At 43.0% G+C, this 19,085-nt stretch overlaps 2 protein-coding genes across 3 annotated transcripts; one reads left to right on the forward strand and one right to left on the reverse strand.

The window, feature by feature from the left end:
• Positions 1-4,062: 4,062 nt before the first annotated feature.
• acp1 (acid phosphatase 1) lies at positions 4,063-12,033 on the forward strand. 2 transcript variants are annotated; one of them, XM_027031602.2, is made up of 6 exons: positions 4,063-4,154; positions 4,745-4,818; positions 5,430-5,543; positions 7,274-7,335; positions 7,844-7,949; positions 11,710-12,033. In XM_027031602.2, exons 1-6 carry the CDS (start codon positions 4,112-4,114, stop codon positions 11,785-11,787), a joined length of 477 nt encoding a protein of 158 aa, XP_026887403.1. In that variant the 5' UTR covers positions 4,063-4,111; the 3' UTR covers positions 11,788-12,033. The 2 variants fall into 2 exon arrangements, with proteins under 2 accessions (XP_026887403.1, XP_026887402.1); XM_027031601.2 differs by lacking the exon at positions 5,430-5,543 and adding an exon at positions 5,599-5,712.
• A 1,069-nt stretch (positions 12,034-13,102) lies between these two features.
• On the reverse strand, positions 13,103-18,095 carry LOC113591189 (ALK and LTK ligand 2-like). The gene is made up of 6 exons (XM_027031598.2): positions 17,473-18,095; positions 16,915-17,235; positions 15,781-15,834; positions 15,328-15,408; positions 14,854-14,929; positions 13,103-13,849 (listed from the first exon to the last, which is right to left on the reverse strand). The coding sequence occupies exons 2-5, from the start codon at positions 17,177-17,179 to the stop codon at positions 14,865-14,867; spliced, it is 465 nt and encodes a 154-aa protein (XP_026887399.1). The 5' UTR covers positions 17,180-17,235; positions 17,473-18,095; the 3' UTR covers positions 13,103-13,849; positions 14,854-14,864.
• Between the last annotated feature and the right edge of the window lie 990 nt (positions 18,096-19,085).

Consider the following 19,085-nt stretch of genomic DNA (forward strand, 5'->3'; position numbering starts at 1 on the left):
GTTAGGGTGTCTGTGGTTAGATGTGTGTGCTCGGCGTGTTATAGCAGTGAGTTTAGGGTGTCTGTGGTTAGATGTGTGTGCTCAGCGTGTTGGAGCAGTGAGTTTAGGGTGTCTGTAGCTGAAGTCAGCCACAACCTCTCCCTTTTCTTTCTCTCAGCTACTCGGTGCGATATGTGTCTCAGCAAATACATGCTCAGCAAGCATTCCTAAACCATTATTTCACAAATGATGTATTCACTTTGGTGAAGGAATTAATACTGTTCCGTATTACGCTCTTTTCAGGTGAAATATGTTTTCATATTTTGTGTGTTTCTTTTTTTAAGTTCAGTTTTGAGTTATTGTAGCTCTGATCAGTTTATCAGGGTGGTTTTATTACACTTTAGTTTATTCGTAGCTTTTTTGCAGACTGAGTGTGTTGCACAACAAACTCACGGACATGTAGCAACACACCCGAGATACTAGAGACAGCGACGCTTAGAAAAGATACTCACCACAGCCTCAGAAACAGAGGAATTTCTGTTCATTTCTTTGTCTAAATATAATGCATGTATTTAGTTTGTAATATGAATAACTTTGTTTGTACTGATATAACTAATGGGCAGGAGATTAAGTGGTATAGAGCAGCGGTAACAGAACAGCAAAACCAAGATCTAATGTCTCTGCCATATCAGTGTTTCCATGTTACAAATCCAGATGGGAGTAACCGATACTGATAAACATTTGAAAAGCTCATGACTCCACACACACACACACAAACACAAGGGCACATGCATGCAAAAACTCTAAATAACACCTGGAAACACGTTTGTGAACAGTCTTACACATGTATGCATACTCACATACACACAGATGTAGATGTTTTTTTCTCCTCTACTTTTTATATCCTATTATTTTGTATTTTAAAAAACAAGATAAGGTAATATATTCAGACTTATTGCCATGTCGAACAGGTGACAGGAAAGTAGAAATTTAAGTGTACATATACATCAGCAAATCTACACATACAAAAAAGATCCCATCACTTTACCAATTGATCATGAACATAAACTTATATGAACTGTAAATTCACCATGGGTGGCATTATATCACAAAGGAGAAGGACTCTGCATTGTATAACTTATGATGAGTGTTCTTCTACGGCTCACTGCCTCCTTAACCCCAGAATAAACTACAGGCTTAATGTGACTGAAATTTGGCCAAAACCATTTAAAACCGACAGTCACGCCCCACAACACTCTTTGACCCATATATCAGTCAGATGAACAGAGTTGATACACACCCTATCCATCCATTTTTGCAATAAATTGCACTCTTAAAACATATTCATAACACCTTACCATTTTACAGTCTATAGAAACATTCAGTTGTGTGTAACTGCTATCTTGATCGAAAATTGAAAGAATATATTTGTACCAAACAGGTTTTAGACATAACTTATAACTGAAAGTGTAGAACATTAAGAAATTCTCAACAATCCACATTAATGCCAGATTCAACCCTTTTGCTGTGATAAAATATGAAAAATGGCCTTCAGAGATATAATTCCAGATCAGTGGAAGTTTGTCAAGCCTTTCATGCTACAATCTCAAATTTACAAGCATGACAAATATTAGATACGATGGATCGCTCCCTCATATAGCAAATGGATTTAATCCTCAATTTCTTTGCATCTCTGATGTAAGAGCAGGTTTTTGTTCTTATATGGGTGTTGCAAACCTAAAGGTCATGGCATTCTGTGAGGACATGGGGGATTTTTCTTGGAGCTGCAGAAAGGCAGGGTTTGCATTAGGGTTGGGTTAGGATTAGGGTTTGAGTTAGAGTTAGGGTTAGGGATGGGTTAGGGTTTGGGTTAGGGTTATGATCATCTCACAGATAAAAGATATTCTGAACATATGCAAATGTGGCTAATTATGCAAAAAAAAAAAAGAGTAAGAAATAAAAAACAATTCCAAGCATTATATTAATCATCACTGGTGAATAATTTTATCCTTGCATTAACTGCAGCTTAGTGTTGAGTTATATGTAGACTAACCTCGTTTCCCCTTTTGAAAGAAGATTTGTCAAATTTATATCCATTTCACAAAAAGACAGAGAGACAGAGAAATACATGAATATCAAATAAAAACCATATCCAGGAGTGCCAAACTTCCAGGGAGGGAAGGAGTGAAGCAAGCACTCAGAGAGGCCTAGTATCGCTCTGTGTACTGCACATCTGAAGTGATTGTTTCTCTGGCTTTGACTAGGAACAGAATTTCAAACCATGAGTCATTGTAAAGGGCTGTTACCATTCCTGTATGAAAACCAGGCTTGTTCTTCTGTTTATTTGGGTTGCTGACGTTGTTTGTACGTGGCATTTGCATGAACTTTGAAAGATTTGTCTGGTGTTACAGTGTGTTGTGTGAGCGAGCAACTCCACACTACATTTGTGAAAAGATGCTGAGACTAGTAATTTATTTAATTTCCCAGGATTTAAGGCCAAAGAAGTTATATTATATTTCTCCAGTCTTCCTTCCGTGATACATACAGGTCAAAAAGTTATGGAACTAAACATAGTATGGAATGAACTGCACCACATTCTAGCAACACATAGCCATATATAACATGCTCTATCATGTCCACCTTCTCCTTTCTGAGATATTAGTGTGTGTGTGTGTGTGTGGGTGTGTGTGTAGTATGTATTGTAAATGTAAATATGTTTGCAATAAAAACCATAATAAAATACTATGGGCATAGTTTTAATTCCTGCACATAATTCCTGCTTTACTCATATAATGTGTTAGGTTGGGTGGTGTGAGTGATGTCCCCTCACACTACTCATATAATGTGTGAAGTTGGGTGGTGTGAGTGGTGTCCCCTCACACTACTCATATAATGCGTGAGGTTGGGTGGTGTGAGTGGTGTCCCCTCACACTACTCATATAATGCGTGAGGTTGGGTGGTGTGAGTGGTGTCCCCTCACACTACTCATACAATGCGTGAGGTTTGGTGGTGTGAGTGGTGTCCCCTCACACTACTCATACAATGCGTGAGGTTTGGTGATGTGAGTGGTGTCCCCTCACACTACTCATACAATGCGTGAGGTTGGGTGGTGTGAGTGGTGTCCCCTCACACTACTCATACAATGCGTGAGGTTGGGTGGTGTGAGTGGTGTCCCCTCACACTACTCATACAATGCGTGAGGTTGGGTGGTGTGAGTGGTGTCCCCTCACACTACTCATACAATGCGTGAGGTTGGGTGGTGTGAGTGGTGTCCCCTCACACTACTCATACAATGCGTTAGGTTGGGTGGTGTGAGTGATGTCCCCTCACACTACTCATATAATGCGTGAGGTTGGGTGGTGTGAGTGATGTCCCTTCACACTACTCATATAATGTGTGAGGTTGGGTGGTGTGAGTGGTGTTCCCTCACACTACTCATATAATGAGTGAGGTTGGGTGGTGTGAGTGATGTCCCTTCACACTACTCATATAATGTGTGAGGTTGGGTGGTGTGAGTGTTCCCTCACACTACTCATATAATGTGTGAGGTTGGGTGGTGTGAGTGGTGTTCCCTCACACTACTCATATAATGAGTGATGTCCCCCACCTTCCACAAAGTTGAAATGAAGCCTCTGCCACTGTAAATGACAGTTAACAATTTGGTTTCATAACAACTGAGATAGCAAGCTTAAACAGTTGGCAGAATAAGTCTTTATGTGGCCTATAAAAGCGACTGGTTTGTGTATTTATTTGTGCATTTCTTTATTTTAAAGTAGATATGTCTATTTAGCATATATTATAAGAGAACATTTAAGATAGAACAGCTGTCTGATATAGATATATACAGAATTTGGATGAAAAACTATACACTCCGTTTATGCCTTTGAACAGTAGCGCCATCGTCATCTGGAAAACCGCCAAATTAGATTGTATATAACACGCTACATAGAACAATTAACAAGATTTGTTCTTTAGAACTTTCCCCTCTTGTATTTCAGCATTTTTAATTAAGTATGGTCCGCCTCGTACATCTTTTATTAAAGCTGTACTTGTTGAAAAAGATGCATTCGGAATTTTGTGCAGGCATTGTATTAGGCGTCCCCGACAACGAAAAGCCCCACGACAGACAAACATGGCTGCCGCCAGTGGAAAGTCGGTTTTGTTTGTGTGCCTAGGTAAGAAAACCTCCTGTCTCTTGACATTATGTTGCTCAAATGTGATATGAACACATTTTAAATTAATGACGACAGCAGCAGTTTACTGTGTACAGCGAAAAAAATAATACAACCAACAAAACCCCCTCAAAACGGTCACTCTTAGGCACAAGTAGTTTCACACATTGAATGACAAATATACCACGTGGTTAGCTAGGTTAGCATAACTACGATAGGTTAACTAACCTATCTAGCTGGCTTACCCATGAAAGGTTTTGTTTCTTTCATGGCTAATATGTTTTTCACGTGATCACATTTTACTTGATAAGTTACTAGATAAAGTAGAGCTTACATGTTTATTCACCGATATTATTCAGTCATGTAGATACGCAGTGGCGTGCTGGAATAACGCACAGCTACCAGACGTTAACTAACCCTTACCCTACTAGAAGGAAGCTCGGCCAGGCCAGCTGCAGTGTGAACTGATCTTCACTATTTGATAATGCGTAACATCTTGTCAATAAGCTTGGTCATGGTCATGATGTATATAGATGCACCTTTAGGTAACAGCTGGCTAACGTACGTTAGGTTTTCATAAATGTGACCCGTAGGAAACATCTGCCGGTCCCCCATCGCTGAGGCTGTCTTTAGGCACATGGCGACGGAGCGCGGGGAGGCGGAAAAGGTGAGTCATAGCAGTACAGAGCTAAGTGGTGCTGAGGACAACTTGCACGGTTATCTTATCTAGCTTAAGTGAAGCGTATCAGTTTGTCTTCTATAAAGGCCTATGTATTATTATATTTGTTTGTGAAATATATTATCTGTCTGAGACAGCAAATGGTTGTCAAAAGCAACAGTTTTGATTACATCTCTTGTAGAAAGATGTATAATTTAAACTACATTTTTTGTATAAATGGTGTGTTCATACACGGTGTGCTGTTCTAATTACCTACTAAAAAGTATTTTTTAAATGACGTTTGATGTAAATTTTTAGAAATGTATGGAAACAGCTATACGTTAGAGGGTCCCATCTTTACAACATAACTTGCTTTCAAACTGAAGAATAGTAGAAATGCAGAAAAATCAGCAACTTTTCAGTCTACTTTTTCAGGCCAGCGATTGCTTCAGAGAACAGAACACCTTCAGACCGCTGGTCCTGGATGGTGTCTGTAGTGTGCTGTGATGTGCTGCTGCTGTTTTTTCTCCCACTCTGTGTGGGCGTGTGTGTGTGTGTGTGTGTGTGTGTGTGTGTGTGTGTGTGTGTGTGTGTGTGTGTGTGTGTGTGTGTGTGTGTAGTGGAGGATAGACAGCGCGGCCACCTCCACCTATGAGATTGGCAACCCACCTGACTACCGTGGTCAGGCCTGCATGAGGAGACGTGGTGTGCCCATGCAGCACGTGGCGCGGCAGGTACGGTGGCCTGTTGGCCTGCCCTAGCCCTGCTCAGTGTGTGTATGTGTTACAGTGGCTCATAGACTCTGGTGCTACCTCGGACTGGAATACAGGCAGCTTCCCGGACGCCCGTGGTCTGTCCTGCCTCAGGAGACATGACATTGAGACAGATCACAGGGCACGACAGGTATCTGCTGCCCCACCTGTGCAGTCCATGCATGTGTACGTCAAGTGTGTGTCAAGTGTGTGCGTGTGTTCAAGTACATAAACTAGGGTATACCTGACGGCAATTTTGTTAAATTTGAATTGTTTGTTGTAGAACTTCATGTTCTTGTTGTTGAACATGTTAAAGCATTGTCATTACAATGTTTTATTTTATTTTTTACTTGAAATCAGTTAACAAGCATGTGATGCACACCTCTTTCTCCTCTTTCTCAGGGTCTCTCATCATTATTCTCTGCTTCTTTCCTATATGTTTTCCCCATTTCTTCATCCCTCTGACTCCTGACTTTTCTCTGTTCCCCCTTGTCTATTCAACCATTGCTAACCTGTCAAGTGTACGTCCTTAGGAAATGTTCTGCACGTGTTATTTTTGCTAAATATTTTTACATTATTACATTGGGGCATAGGTCATAGCTACAGCTGTTTCCTAGTATACTTGCATTGTACTTTATGTGGGTTGTAAGCAGTTTTTGTGTCTGCTAAATAAGTAAATGAAAATACCACATATTATAATGCAGCAATGACGATAGCATTACCAACATTACCAACTACGTTTATGGCATTTAGCAGACTAATAGTGAGTCCATATATTGGAGTCCTACATCACAATTTTAAAGATCCAGTGACCATCTGTTGTATTTGATTGGGTGAAATCATTCAACTCCACACCCTCTCCAATATAGCGGGCTGTCCCCCATTCCTCAGGCCTGGTTCATATCAGAGGCCACAGAGAGTTGAAATGATGCTGAACTGGAGTGTGTCCCCAACACACGCACACAGCACCCCACCTACCTCTCTGTGTGGGCTTATTTTGTGCAATCTCTGCTTATTGCTCTGCTGTCCAGTTGTCCTTTTTTCTTTTCTTTTTCTCAGTGAAATGGACCAGTCTTATCACGACTGACCCTTTGTTCCGCTGTCACGTGAATAATATCTAGTGTTGTTCAGAACAAGAACGCGCACACGAACGCACAGACGTACACGGCCACAATTGTGCTTGGATCTGTTTCACAACTCCATGCCTAGTGAGTAGAGTCAGTGTTCATACCGCCACGAAGACGTCGAAGCGTGGGCACAATCGTCGAAACTCCTGCAGTGAGCGGGTGGTAACAGGTGGAGGAGCGGGTGGGCCTTCGCCTTTTTTGGTCGATGCTCATCAGTGAAAGTAAAGCATAGGCTGTGTTCACATTGCAAGCAACACTGTTCAGTTCCAAGGTTCAAGTTTTGCTTGTATTTGCTTGTCTTGATGGTTTACATTCATGTAAAACAGTTCACATGCACACAGGTCAAAGTTTCAATGTTTTTGCAGCTACTGTTGTCTCTGAAGTTCCATTTCCTCCATTCTTGTTTTGATTACAACAACACTAAACACATGTATGTAGGCAAAAGGTGCCTATAGTCAGAGCTGTGTGTCCACACACAAAAGTCAGATTAGAGTCACATTGAGCCATCAGATTTGATTCATTCTAGGTTGGTAATGTAGGCATATTTCCTTCTCCTTCATTCTCTCTCTCCCTGTCTACCTTTAGGTGACAAAGGAGGATTTTATGACATTTGATTACATTCTGTGTATGGATGAGAGCAACCTGAGGTATGTGAGTTTTTAATGTTTGTTTGTTTTGCATTGTGGGTTTTTTGGGAAGGGTGGCTTGACTCTGTTCATGGAAGTAGCCTGTAGTCAGTCTGTTTGTGTAAAAGGCTCTTAGATTGGAGGGGGGGGGTCACTGGTCAACAGTGATGTCACAGTACAATAAGATTTATTGTTAATGTGAACTTGTCACCTTAAAACTCACAAGCACCCACATGCACACACCATCTGCACTTTATTTAACACAGTTCAGACTGATGAAAGCAGGGGCTTTCCTGCAGTCCAGCCCAGTTCTGAGGCGGTTTCAGTAGGCTGGGGTGTCCGTGCAGGTGTGGTCGGGGCCCAGGGCTCGATGCCATCATCCCAATGCCTCCCAGAACGAAGCAGGAGCACCATAGTCCAGCACGGTGCAGACATGGCTGTGCTCGTTGCTCTGAACGTCTGCTTAGCAGATCCCTGAGCACACTGCTGTTAAACAGGGTGCCCTGTGGGTGGTTTTGTTTTCTTGTAGAGATCTGAAGAGGAAAGCGAACACTGTGAAGAACTCTAAAGCTAAGATCGAGCTCCTCGGTTCATATGACCCTGAACAGCAGCTGATCATTAATGACCCTTACTATGTAAGTCTGTGCACACGAACATGCACACGCGCCTTGTCTTGCTTTCTTTCACCCTTGTTCACTCTCACTCTTTCTCGTTCTCACCCTGTCTCACTCATTCACTCTTTCTATCTCACTCTTTCTTCTTCTCCCCCCCCCCCCCTGTGTCTCTTTCTTGATCTTGACCCGTATGTTTGATTGTTTGGAGTCTAGCCAGGACCCGTGCTCTCTGCTGTTGCTGCTCTGGTGCCCTTCCTGTCGTATTCACCTCAGTAGGTCACCGCTCACGTTCACTGTTAGCCATCATCCAATTACAGTGAGCGCTACTTGTGGTTGTGTGCCAGCCTGGACCTTTTGCACTAAAAACAGTGATCATATTAGTCTTCAAGTAACGGTTCAGAGTTCAGCAGATCAGAGCCAATGTGGTTAAGAAGTAAGGCAAGCATATACCCCACCTTCATGAAGGGTGTACCCCACCAGATACCTTCATGCAAGCTGTGTGATTCTTCTTTTTCTTGTTGGGCAAGGCAAGTTTATTTGCACAGCACTTTTCGTACACAGTGGCAATTCAAAGTGCTTCACACATAAGACACCATCCTGAGGTCAGTTCCCTCTGGTTAGCGGTGTTCATAAAAGTAAAACTCAGAACTATAGAAGCAAAGTGTGAATACTACACATCTGGACAGATCGACTTCATTTTATTGACTTATTAAATGTAAAAAAAATAAATAAATAAAAATTAAAAAAAAATCCATAGGTTAGCTGTTCAGGTGTTCCCCAAAATGTTTCTCAATTCGCATATAAAGTTGAGATCATTCCCGGAAATGTCACACCAGTGATATGGTTTATCCGTGGACAAGCTGGCACTCTGCTGGAATCCTGTTATATGCCTGTTATGTTCGCAGGCCCTGATGAGTGCCTGAGTTTATTGCAGGTTTCAGTATAAATGTCTACATGTTCTGTGTTATGGAGATGGAAAGGAAAGTACTCTTGTGTACTACTGGACGCCACTGTGGGTAAAAAATCTCTGTCATATACTGTAAATGTCAGGAGAGAAAGAGAAGGTGTGCCTGTGTGTGTACATGTGCCTGTGCGTGCATGCTTGAAGTGGGAGAAAGTTTGTGTGTGTGCATGCTTGAAGTGTTAGAAACTTCAGGAATGTGGCGAGGGATTGCAGGCAAACTGCTTGTTTGGTTTCATGCACTGTGGTAACATCATGACATCTGTCCAGCTCAGTCTCGGGAAAAGGACCGCCTGTGAACTGGCACACCTACTGTCTTCATGTAGGGGACACGCCCTTAGCATGTAGGGGATGGATCCTGCGCATGTGAGAAATCCAGCTAGAAAAATGCTGTTTGTGAGACAGATTCAGTCTCAAACAGCTGGGGCTTGTGGGGGTGTGTGGGGGTGTGTGTGGGTGTGTGTGTGGTAGTATTATCAAATCAAATCAAAATTTATTTTTATAGTGCTTTTTACAACAGTTGTTATCACAAAGCAGCTTTACAAATGTCCAAGTCCAAACCCCCAGTGAGCAAGACAAGGGTGACCGTGGCAAGGAAAAACTCCCTAGAACATGAGGAAGAAACCTGGAGAGGAACCAAGACTCAAAGGGGGGCCCATGCTCCTCTGGCCAACAACGGTCACCACAATAATGACAGTTTAAAGAGAGACATTTTTTTAAAAATGTAAAAATAAGCAATTAATGTCTAGTCCAACTTTTCTAGAGGTCCTAGTCTTGTCCCCGGTGGTGTGCATTATATGACTTGCGTGTTGTTCAGACATTTGTGAGTGGGGTGGTTAATAAGTGTGTGTGTGTGTGTGTGGACTGTTTGATGCATGTGTGAGGTGGGTAATAAATGTGTAGTATTTCTTCCAGAGGATGTGTAATATTGCTTAAATCGGGGTGTGGGACTCATAAACAGACTCACTGGAGGTTTGGTGCAGAAATACTGTCACACAGGTCAGCACCTCACAAAGGCAGTATAAATGCTGAACTACACAAGGAATTTCCTGGCAACCATGAAAATGTCTGAGAGAATCAGGAGAGAGAGTGAACCAGTGGCGTATGAAGGTGTACGTGTAGGGAAACGCAAAGAGAAATGTACACCAAAGTAGAATTCAGAAGGTAGAATAAAAAAACCTCTTTGCTATCTTTTGTTTCTCCACAGCCAGAAATTCAGAAGCCCAGAAATTTTACCGGGGAGGGGGGCCTGTGCATTCCACGCAATGGAGTACAAAAGATATTGTGATTTCTAACAATTACTAACCAGAACACACAATGATGATTAACCACTCACTTGCAGGATGACGTGGTGAGGTTAATTGGCCTTCACTTGAGCCACAATGGAATCGGCCCTCAGGACACGCGGCAAACAGCTTTTCTGTTCCACTGTTCTTGGGCCACTTTGTTTATGGAAAGGTACATGTGGCACAAACACAGCGAAATACGTGGCTTACAGGGGGCAAATAAAAACACGCCTTTTCCACCCCTTCGCTTTAGAATCTAAACTAGCAAAGCCCTTCACACATGACCTGAATGTTGTTGCTCAGAAAAAGGAGCCTGACCAAGCCAAACCAGACTTCTGAAAGAAAAAGGCATATTATTGGCCAGTACAGATATTGTAGGAGGGTTGAGGCATATCCCATTAGGAAAACACGCCCAGCATGTCGGGACTGTCCACAGGCGCCACGTTGGTCATGTTATGTGCAGGCTTAAGGGTCTCTGTTTGTCTTCTGTAAATGTGACTCTTGGTAAAATCTACTGAAGAAACAGATGAATCTGTCAGTATGCTTAAATATAAGACTGAGGGAGATTAATGTGGTAACATTCTTCTTTTGGAAAACTGGTTTATGCATTTTGAGGGCTTCACTTGAAAGCATAGCAGCCCTACCACAGACACAGAGAAGACGACGTGTTGATGTGCCAACAATGTAACCAATGCTATTTTATTTATTTAATATTTTTACAGAGAAGAGCTTGACTCAGTCTAGTCTTATTAATAGTAAGTAGGCAATGTGCTGAGTGAAGCTATTCCTAAACTATTCCTAAACACACTTCCGAGCTCCTGGTTTGAGGTCCCGCTTTAATCAACGCCTGTTGGTGAGGGACGCTTCAAGACAACATTAACATGAGTGATGTCTCCGGACTAGTCCATGTTCAAGGAGATATGGCAGTTAGACCGTAGCCTGAATGGTGAAAGAAATCAATTGATGTAAATATTTCGTTTTCTGAATTATATAACAAATTCTATATGTTCAGAGGTCTAGTTCTTATCAGAGACTGTCAGCTGAAATGCTCAAGCAGTTCTCACCCGGAGGAAGACACACTGGTGGACTTTAATAACAGTCGTATGTGGTCGCGTGATTCTTGCTTGTGACGAAGGCCTGTTATTGTGGCAATTCAAGCCAAGATTCTGCATTTCCTGGCATTGTAGTTAGTGTTTGGGAAGGTGCACTTCTCATCTTTCTATCGGCGTGTATAATGGCCACAGTGGTCAATCGTCTCAGACACTACAAGTGAAATACTAAAATTTCTCCATGAGAGAGCAACGGTGATTGCCCGCTTTGCTCTGCCACCATTGCTACGGAAACACGTCAGCGGGTCCAGCTCCGGGGGTCTGCCGGCACACGTGCAGACTGTCCCCTGTGTGTCCTCGTGGAGTTGAGGGAGGCTGAGGGTCTCCCAGCATTAACCGTGCTGCTTTGACTCCGACTTCATGCCTGGGTTGTTTTTTTTGTTATTTATTTCAACACAAATGGATTTGTTCTTTCCTTCTTGCAGGGCAGCGAGCAGGACTTCGAGACAGTGTATGAACAGTGCATACGGTGCTGCAAGACCTTCCTGGAGCGAAACTCATAGCACACACATACACATACACTCGTGGCAGCTTTCCCTCGCCTCAGGACAAGCCGAAGTATTACAGCAACTCGACATCAAGGAGCTTAGGCCACACACGTGCACACATTCACACAAGTCTGCTGTGACAGATCATGTCTTAATTGTAAGATAAACCATAATAACAATAACAAGAATCTTCTATTGACATGCTGACCTGTCCCTCTGTTGAACTTAAGAAACAACCAATAAATGGAAAAAGCCCATAAACCGCTCTGGTGTTCAGCCTTGTTGTACATCACCCTTTAGTCTCTCTGTACAGCTCATTTGATTAACAGCCCTGTTGGACAGTTTGGCTCTTTAGATTACATTGAAGTCTCTTGGTCTCAGTCGGTCCCTCCCTTCCTATCCTTTCCAAGTCTGCTTCGTTCTGGTTATGAATTCGGCCCCGTAATAAACATTGATTGTCCACAATTCCAGCTGGCGCGACATGCACTTGGTTTTATGACGGGGGTTTTTTGTTTTGTTTTGTGTTTTTTTTCCGAAGGAGGATGGGCAGGAACTGTTGTAAATCAGATCAGAACTGGAAATGAGGAAGGAGGGATGAGATGGGTCTTTAGTCCTCTTTGCTTTCATCTCCTGCGTTATACTTTTACATTTGTCCTTTCGTACCCTTTTTTTCTTTCTTGTGCACAGTTCATTTTTCTAGTCATCTGTTATGATTCAGTATTAGTTTGTCATTTCAGCAGTCAGATTAACCAAGTCTTTAGTCACCTGAGAAGCGGTAGGGAGGCTGTGGAGTGAAATGCGACAACCCAGGCCATCGCTCACATAAGAGCAACTAGCTTGACTCTTACTGGTTTACAATGGTTTGTTTCCAGTGTTCATCCAAAATACAGATCTGCCTACATGTTGGCTGTGACGAACTTTGCTCTCTAGAACCTACGTTAACAAAAACTAATGCATCTAAAACCTGTGAATTTAAAATGTTTGTTCCATGCACATATTCAAATTCTTGTGTGTTGTGTATCTCAAATGCAGAACTTTTATACCGAGACATGAAATTACTCAAAGTAGTACACTGCACTGCAGCAACCATCATCCATGGCTTGTGAACACCTACCCCTACCCAACCCCAATGCCCCCAACTGTTTGACTATGCCTGTGTGCCGTTTGCCCCTGTGAGGCCAAACACTGTATCGTCTCAGTTAACTATAAAAAGTTTCATAACAGCTAGTAAAATGTTAGCGATATGGAGACAAAATTTTGACACTCAGTAATTATTCAGGGTCAACACATGTAACAATCAATTAATTTATTTAAATATAGTTTCTTTTATATCAACACTCCATATATCAGTCACATAAAGCATATGCTTGTTATAGATATGAGGTCTTATAGGGCTTCTTTTTGTACAGTATTTACATATTGACCTCTCATCTCCACATCTATACATCATGTACATCAAAAAATAAGTTTACTATTCCACAGTCGCATTTTGTCATAACATTTAACAGCAAACATCTACCTGCCCCACAGATGCCTTCTGATATACACAGAATGGAAAAGCATCATGCAGAAAATACGTTAACAGTGGAGGTTCAGTGGTGAAGCTCGTGAACTAAACGTCTTTTTTCTTTGCCACAATGTGAAGGTCACCTCCTCTAAGGTGCACCACAGAAAGAAAAACAATGACATTATAAATAGTAAGAGTTACTGTTTTCCTATTTATAGTAATTTATTGGATTATTGATTTATGCATTTGAAGCAGTAGGATTGTGGCCACATATGTTTAAGGCATATTTCCATGTGCTTAATGTATGTGCGTCTACACACAGACAGGTGGCTCCATTCCCCTTTAAAATGGTTTAGGCTCGGTCAGTCTCTGGCTTAGGATGTTTTTTTCTTTTGTCTTCTCCCCTGTGGTATGAGCCCCTCCACTCGTCCCGCTGTCCACCTGTCCTCTCCAGCAGGACTGCCCTGGACTGGGTGGGTCTGCTCATTGAACGCTGACTGATGGTTTGGGTTCTTTGCTCTTTTGCAAAAGGCACTTTGCTTTTCCCGTCTCCTCCGCCTTGGCTTTGGCCTGTTGGACAAAGCAAGTGAAATTTTGTGTTGTGTCAGACTTTGTTGCAGGTGTGTGTTTGTGTGCTGGTGGGTGTGCGCTTGGATGCATCTGAGAATTTGTGGATGCAGTATAGCAAAGTTTTCGAAACCACAGGAATATAAGATCCTGCAGGTTTTCCACTCTCCCATTACCTAGGAGTTAGGTGCATCCAGAAACAGTCACAAGCCTGTTACACAAACTGATACGTGTATTATCTGGTGAAAATACTAGAACACAAGTACTTTTACAAGATACTCTGTAGCAAGACTTTTAGCCATCACCTCCTCCAAAGGAGACCTCAGCTGTAGGCCTACATCTAGGAATACCAGAGCTATATATATATAATGAAGCAGTGAGCTTCATTAACTCATAATATTATTTGAGTTACACAGCTACGGCACTGTTGTGCAGCACAGTCCTGTTGTGCTTTATTGCTGTGCTGTATGCCTTATCTCTGTCAGATAAACAAACAGCCCTTTTCCTTCGTCTTTATGACCTCCCGTAACCTTGTCCAGGTGCCTTATTTGCGTGAGCTATTGTCTTTCCTGCAGTCCCACTACAGACTATGGACCTGTAACATTTTTCTGCTGGTACCTTATCACGACGTACCGATGGGCTGATTCACACATGCTACCCGGCTACCTCGGCTGTTCTTTGGCTGTGGAGTGAATATGTGCATATGCGCAACAAAAACCCAAACCACCTGCCTGACGCTCCCAAAGATGTTTATTGTAACATTTTGATCTAAAGGTTTCAGTCTTTTAAGCTGTATTTGGAACCGGTCCCTTCATTTTAAGAAGAAAGAAAGATTAAACATGGGTATGTTCATGTAATGGTTTCAATATGCCAGACAAAGACCTCCACTCAAAGCTTGTATCTTTTATGTGGGGCACTTGCCCATAAGCAACATGCCCACCCAGGAGAAATGGGCTCTAATTAGTGAGTCACGTTGACACTGAAACAAATGAATAGTGAACTGGTACCTGTTGAAGTTTTAGCTCTGCAGGCACCTGGGACTCCCCGCCAACCGAGTAAGAAGCCGCGCACATCTCTTATAGTCTACAGACAAGGCAAAGACATGCAAGAGAGGCTCAAAACAGGAGAAATCTGGGTCTTGGATTAAAGGTTAGAAATTATGCATTTGGCACAAGTAAGTTGAGACATGCACAGTCAGGTCTGCCCTGACACCACACCACCAGAGCAAAAGACAAGACATGGTGTCTCCTGCACGGTCAGTGAAAAGGGGAGGCTGTAGTTTGGATATCATGGGAAGGCGGGTTGTCGTGGAGAAAGTCTTGGCTGACTGGTGCAGATCCCACTTCTGCTTTGACAAGCTCACCTTCCCCCCATCAGGAAGGCGGGGGCATGTGTGCCATGTTTGATGGTGTGACAGTATTGCTGCGTGTGGTCTGGGTGTTAATGGGTGTGGTTCTGTTTGCGCAGCTTACGGTACTCACATGCAGGAGTGGTGCAGTCCCTGCTGTTGTGGTAGAGCCTGTACACATGCTTCCTGCACTTGGGGCTGAAGTATAGAGGCCCTGTGGGGAGGCGGACAGCCGGTCAGAACTGGCCTCGTTTCAGCTGCAAAACCCAGCCATCACCTCACAGTGTCTGTTCTGCTAATCTGGTTTCCACATGTCCACATGTACTGTGGCTTTATCGGGAAGGCAGAGGCCTGTCAAACCTGTCCCTCAGTTGCCCCTTGCTCATGATCAGCCCTTTGAAAGCCTTATGCACAGTGCTTGGCTCTGCTATGGAATCTAAAACTTTTTTTAGGACCTAAACAAAAAGGTCGTGTCACTTTATCTTGTTTTTTTAATCTATCTCATTCTTTTCTTTTTTTAACCCCCATCTTGGCCTCTGAGTCTTTCACACTCCCTGAGTATTCCAAGTCCCAGTACTCTGCTCACCTGTTAAGTGTTTTAAAAACTTCTCCTTTTTTCTGAGATCCCTTGGGAAAATTTCTGCAAGGAGACAGAAAGAGTGGGTCAAAGGTTAAAATTCCGATGACCTCAGGGAAGGAGTGAGAACTGACAGCTTGGCAGGCTCTCTGTATTCCCGACATTCTCCATCATGATCATGCTCTGCCTAAGCACTTCAGAGAAAAGAAACACACATCTGCCTGTAAGTTCAGCACATCATCACCACTTCTGACCCAGTCCAGCTTCAAGCCAGTGTGGTCATTATTATTATTATTATTATTATTATTATTATTATATTAGAATTAGTTCTGTGATCATTTAAACGTTTTACAAATGTTGCAGGATTTAAAAGATTGGAGTAGCATTGACAAAGCCCCAGCTATGACGCTTTCGGAAAGACACCTGTAAAGCCTTATGAGCTGACACAGCTGTGGTGTATGCATAGGAGCAGAGATGTTTGTGTCTTTGATTTCTTTGGTTTCATCTGATTTTAGTGTGGCTAGTGTTTATTCAAGCACTGATTACAAACTCCAGATTTTGTTTATTTTAAAAAGCAGTTATCCTGTAAAAGCCCTCCTGCAGCACAGTGGTGGGCTGCTATGGCACTGACCTGTAAAGACCCCAATAAAAGCACTGTGCTTGGTAACCTTGCTCAACACATAGGACCATGTCTGTGTTGAGAATGCACCAACACCCAATCAATACCCAATCCATAGTGCTCCTGTTCTTCAGAAACCAGGACCAGTGAAGAGGGTTGATGAGGAATTGTGCACAAGAACAGATGGGCTACAGTGTGTAACTGTGCACCTATAACATGTACCTACAGCATCAGTGCAAGCCAACAAAGTGAAGCGTGTGAGTGGTGAGCGTCCTGCACCAATAGAAGGAATGTTTGGAGTCTAACTCCAGACCCCAGTTCACGAGTTTCTGCCCCATTTCTAAAGCGCATATGCACGTGGTGCTTTAAGATTTTGTAGCCGGTCTAACGGTGTACTTCTAGGATAAGAAAAAACAGAAATGGCACGCTTGCATGCACATCGCGCATGCGCTATCCCATCAGAACGCACACAATCAACCCTCCAAAGCGTGGCTTCAGTGTGGCCATACACGCCGGAAGCTTACCTAATATTGGTTCGCCGCTCTCCGTTTTGAGTTTATGCGAGTTGTGCCTCTCGAGCATCGTGTCTCTCCCAAACGCGGACAGCGCAGTCTGTCCCCCTGTGCTCTGCTCCATGTGTCTGACCAGGTCTTTTATCCGACTGAACAGGTTTTTGTGCTTCCTTGCCTCCTTGTCAATCTTCCTGTTCTCATCACATTTTCCGGTAATGCAGAGCAACAGAACGAGCCCCATGACAACCGAAACTCTCCGCGTGCGCATCGCTACCATATCTAGAGGGTATACAACCGGTGTAGTGTCCTTACCACGCGCGGTTCCGTACCACTCTGCAGGAGAGATGAACAAAGTTTACTCAGATTAGAAACATCGTAAGACTGGAATTTTAAACTAACCACTTACTTTATTTTCAAATATATTATGTTATATTGCATCGCATCTTTCTCCGTGACTTTGTAACTGAGCGCACGTCGTCAAAAGCTTCATAGTATATAAAATGCATCCCCATAAAAAATTATATATTACAACTTACATGATGCATACAAGTTACATGATGCATACTTTACCTGTGTTTTCCTGTAGACTGGAGTGCTCCAAATGCGCTTGGTGATTATTTAAAAGTTGAATAGAAGTCCTTTGAATGAAAGCGCTCAGCGCGCAGCAACCCGTCGGAAACCGTGAGCGAGTGGAGCGAGCTGTCCGTTATTATACACGAGCGTGGGACGCGCGGGTGGTCAGTCTCATCCATAAATTCAAAGCCACGGGGAACTGAAATACTCGTGGTGCGCGAGTGTCTGAAGTCTTGGGGCGTTTGCAGAAGAGTCGCGCGCTTTTATTGTCCCTCCTATACGCAGGAACATGAGCCTCGCGGGTCGCGTCTTTAATTAGAGGCACGTTGTAAGTGTCCGGTCCTTAGGTTCCCGATCATCGCATGACATGTAGGATTTTTTTAAGTTGTGTTAGCCCACCCGGTCACGGCGTTTACCAGGAACTGTCGCGTGCATCTGCAGACTGGAACTCCTCGTGATTTGACGGTCAAGTTTTCAAACAACGGAATATCACCGTTTCATCTTCTTGTACCTCCGAGGAACGCAGCGCTTGATTCGAGTTACAGATCAATGCCTGGAAGTGACCATGGTTGATGTAATTAGGTCGTAATTGTGGTAGCAGAGAAACACTCAGAGCGCGCTCTGTCCCCTCACCACTCCCTCAGAGCGCGTGGAGAACCTGTTGGCCTCGTGGCAGCTGCTCCTGTCCCGCTCGCTCTCAGTTTGATTCAACACGCTGCAAGATGCGCTGCGTCCTTTAATGACAGCATAACGGGGACATTTAGTAGTTAGGATAAAGTTCTTTTGCGGGTTGTGTTGCCGTTGTTTACAAGGAGACTCTTAACATGTTATCAGTAAGATACCGAGGTTTAAGTACCTTTAACAGCAGGTAACTCGAGGGCTCCCACTTTCTGGATGTCACTGGTTTGACAGTTCGCGCGCAGATGATGAGTTGTTTTGAAGGTCTACAATACTGCGGAGCAACATTAGCTGAATGGGTTTAGGATTTTTTGACGATTTACCTTTTAGGTGCGTTAGTGCTGCAGAGAAAAACACCAGTTTAGAAAAAGGCGGGATGTTTGTGCCTCAGTCATTAGTTTGCTGATCAGTTATTATAGATTTTTGGATATTGTAATCATACCAAAACCAATCCATACACAAAGACGGTGGCAACAGCTAAGACTAGAATTCTAACTAACTAGAATTCTAACAAAGGGTTCTTAATGTAATTATTTCTTTGACTAGACGGTCACTGTTGGCCACTTTTTTTTCTTCCAGATTTTCAGTTCCACCATCCTGGCTGCAGTGTTGTTAAAGGGCAAGATAACCAGCCAGAGATGCGTTTCACTTCTGAATACAGCAGTTTGGAAAACCTTAACATTTATCAACACATTTCTGAACCCTGAGAGTCGCGCCACTCTGCTGTCAGTCACACAGACACTGACTCTGTGACTCTGCACTAGCATGATCACATTATAAACTGATCTTCCCGAAGCTTCTCGGTTGTAGATGATGTGGTGTTCAGTGGAAAAAAAGATCACAGAGCAGAAATAAGGTGTGAAAACGTATAATAATTTGCTGACAACCAACGACATAATGAGTTGGTCTTAAAACAAAACAAAAAGGTTTTC

Source organism: Electrophorus electricus, chromosome 24 (genome assembly GCF_013358815.1).
Source record: "Electrophorus electricus isolate fEleEle1 chromosome 24, fEleEle1.pri, whole genome shotgun sequence".
Classification (NCBI taxonomy): Eukaryota; Metazoa; Chordata; class Actinopteri; order Gymnotiformes; family Gymnotidae; genus Electrophorus; species Electrophorus electricus.

Coding starts and splice junctions, on each gene's coding strand:
- acp1 (XM_027031602.2), top strand. CDS start 4,112: ATGGCTGCCGCCAGTGGAAAGTCGGTTTTGTTTGTGTGCCTAG. Junction 4,155..4,744: donor GGTTTTGTTTGTGTGCCTAG/GTAAGAAAACCT, acceptor TGTGACCCGTAG/GAAACATCTGCCGGTCCCCC. Junction 4,819..5,429: donor AGCGCGGGGAGGCGGAAAAG/GTGAGTCATAGC, acceptor GTGTGTGTGTAG/TGGAGGATAGACAGCGCGGC.
- LOC113591189 (XM_027031598.2), bottom strand. CDS start 17,179: ATGGTAGCGATGCGCACGCGGAGAGTTTCGGTTGTCATGGGGCTCGTT. Junction 15,409..15,780: donor GTTTTTAAAACACTTAACAG/GTGAGCAGAGTA, acceptor GCCTCCCCACAG/GGCCTCTATACTTCAGCCCC. Junction 14,930..15,327: donor GGACTGCACCACTCCTGCAT/GTGAGTACCGTA, acceptor CCTTGTCTGTAG/ACTATAAGAGATGTGCGCGG.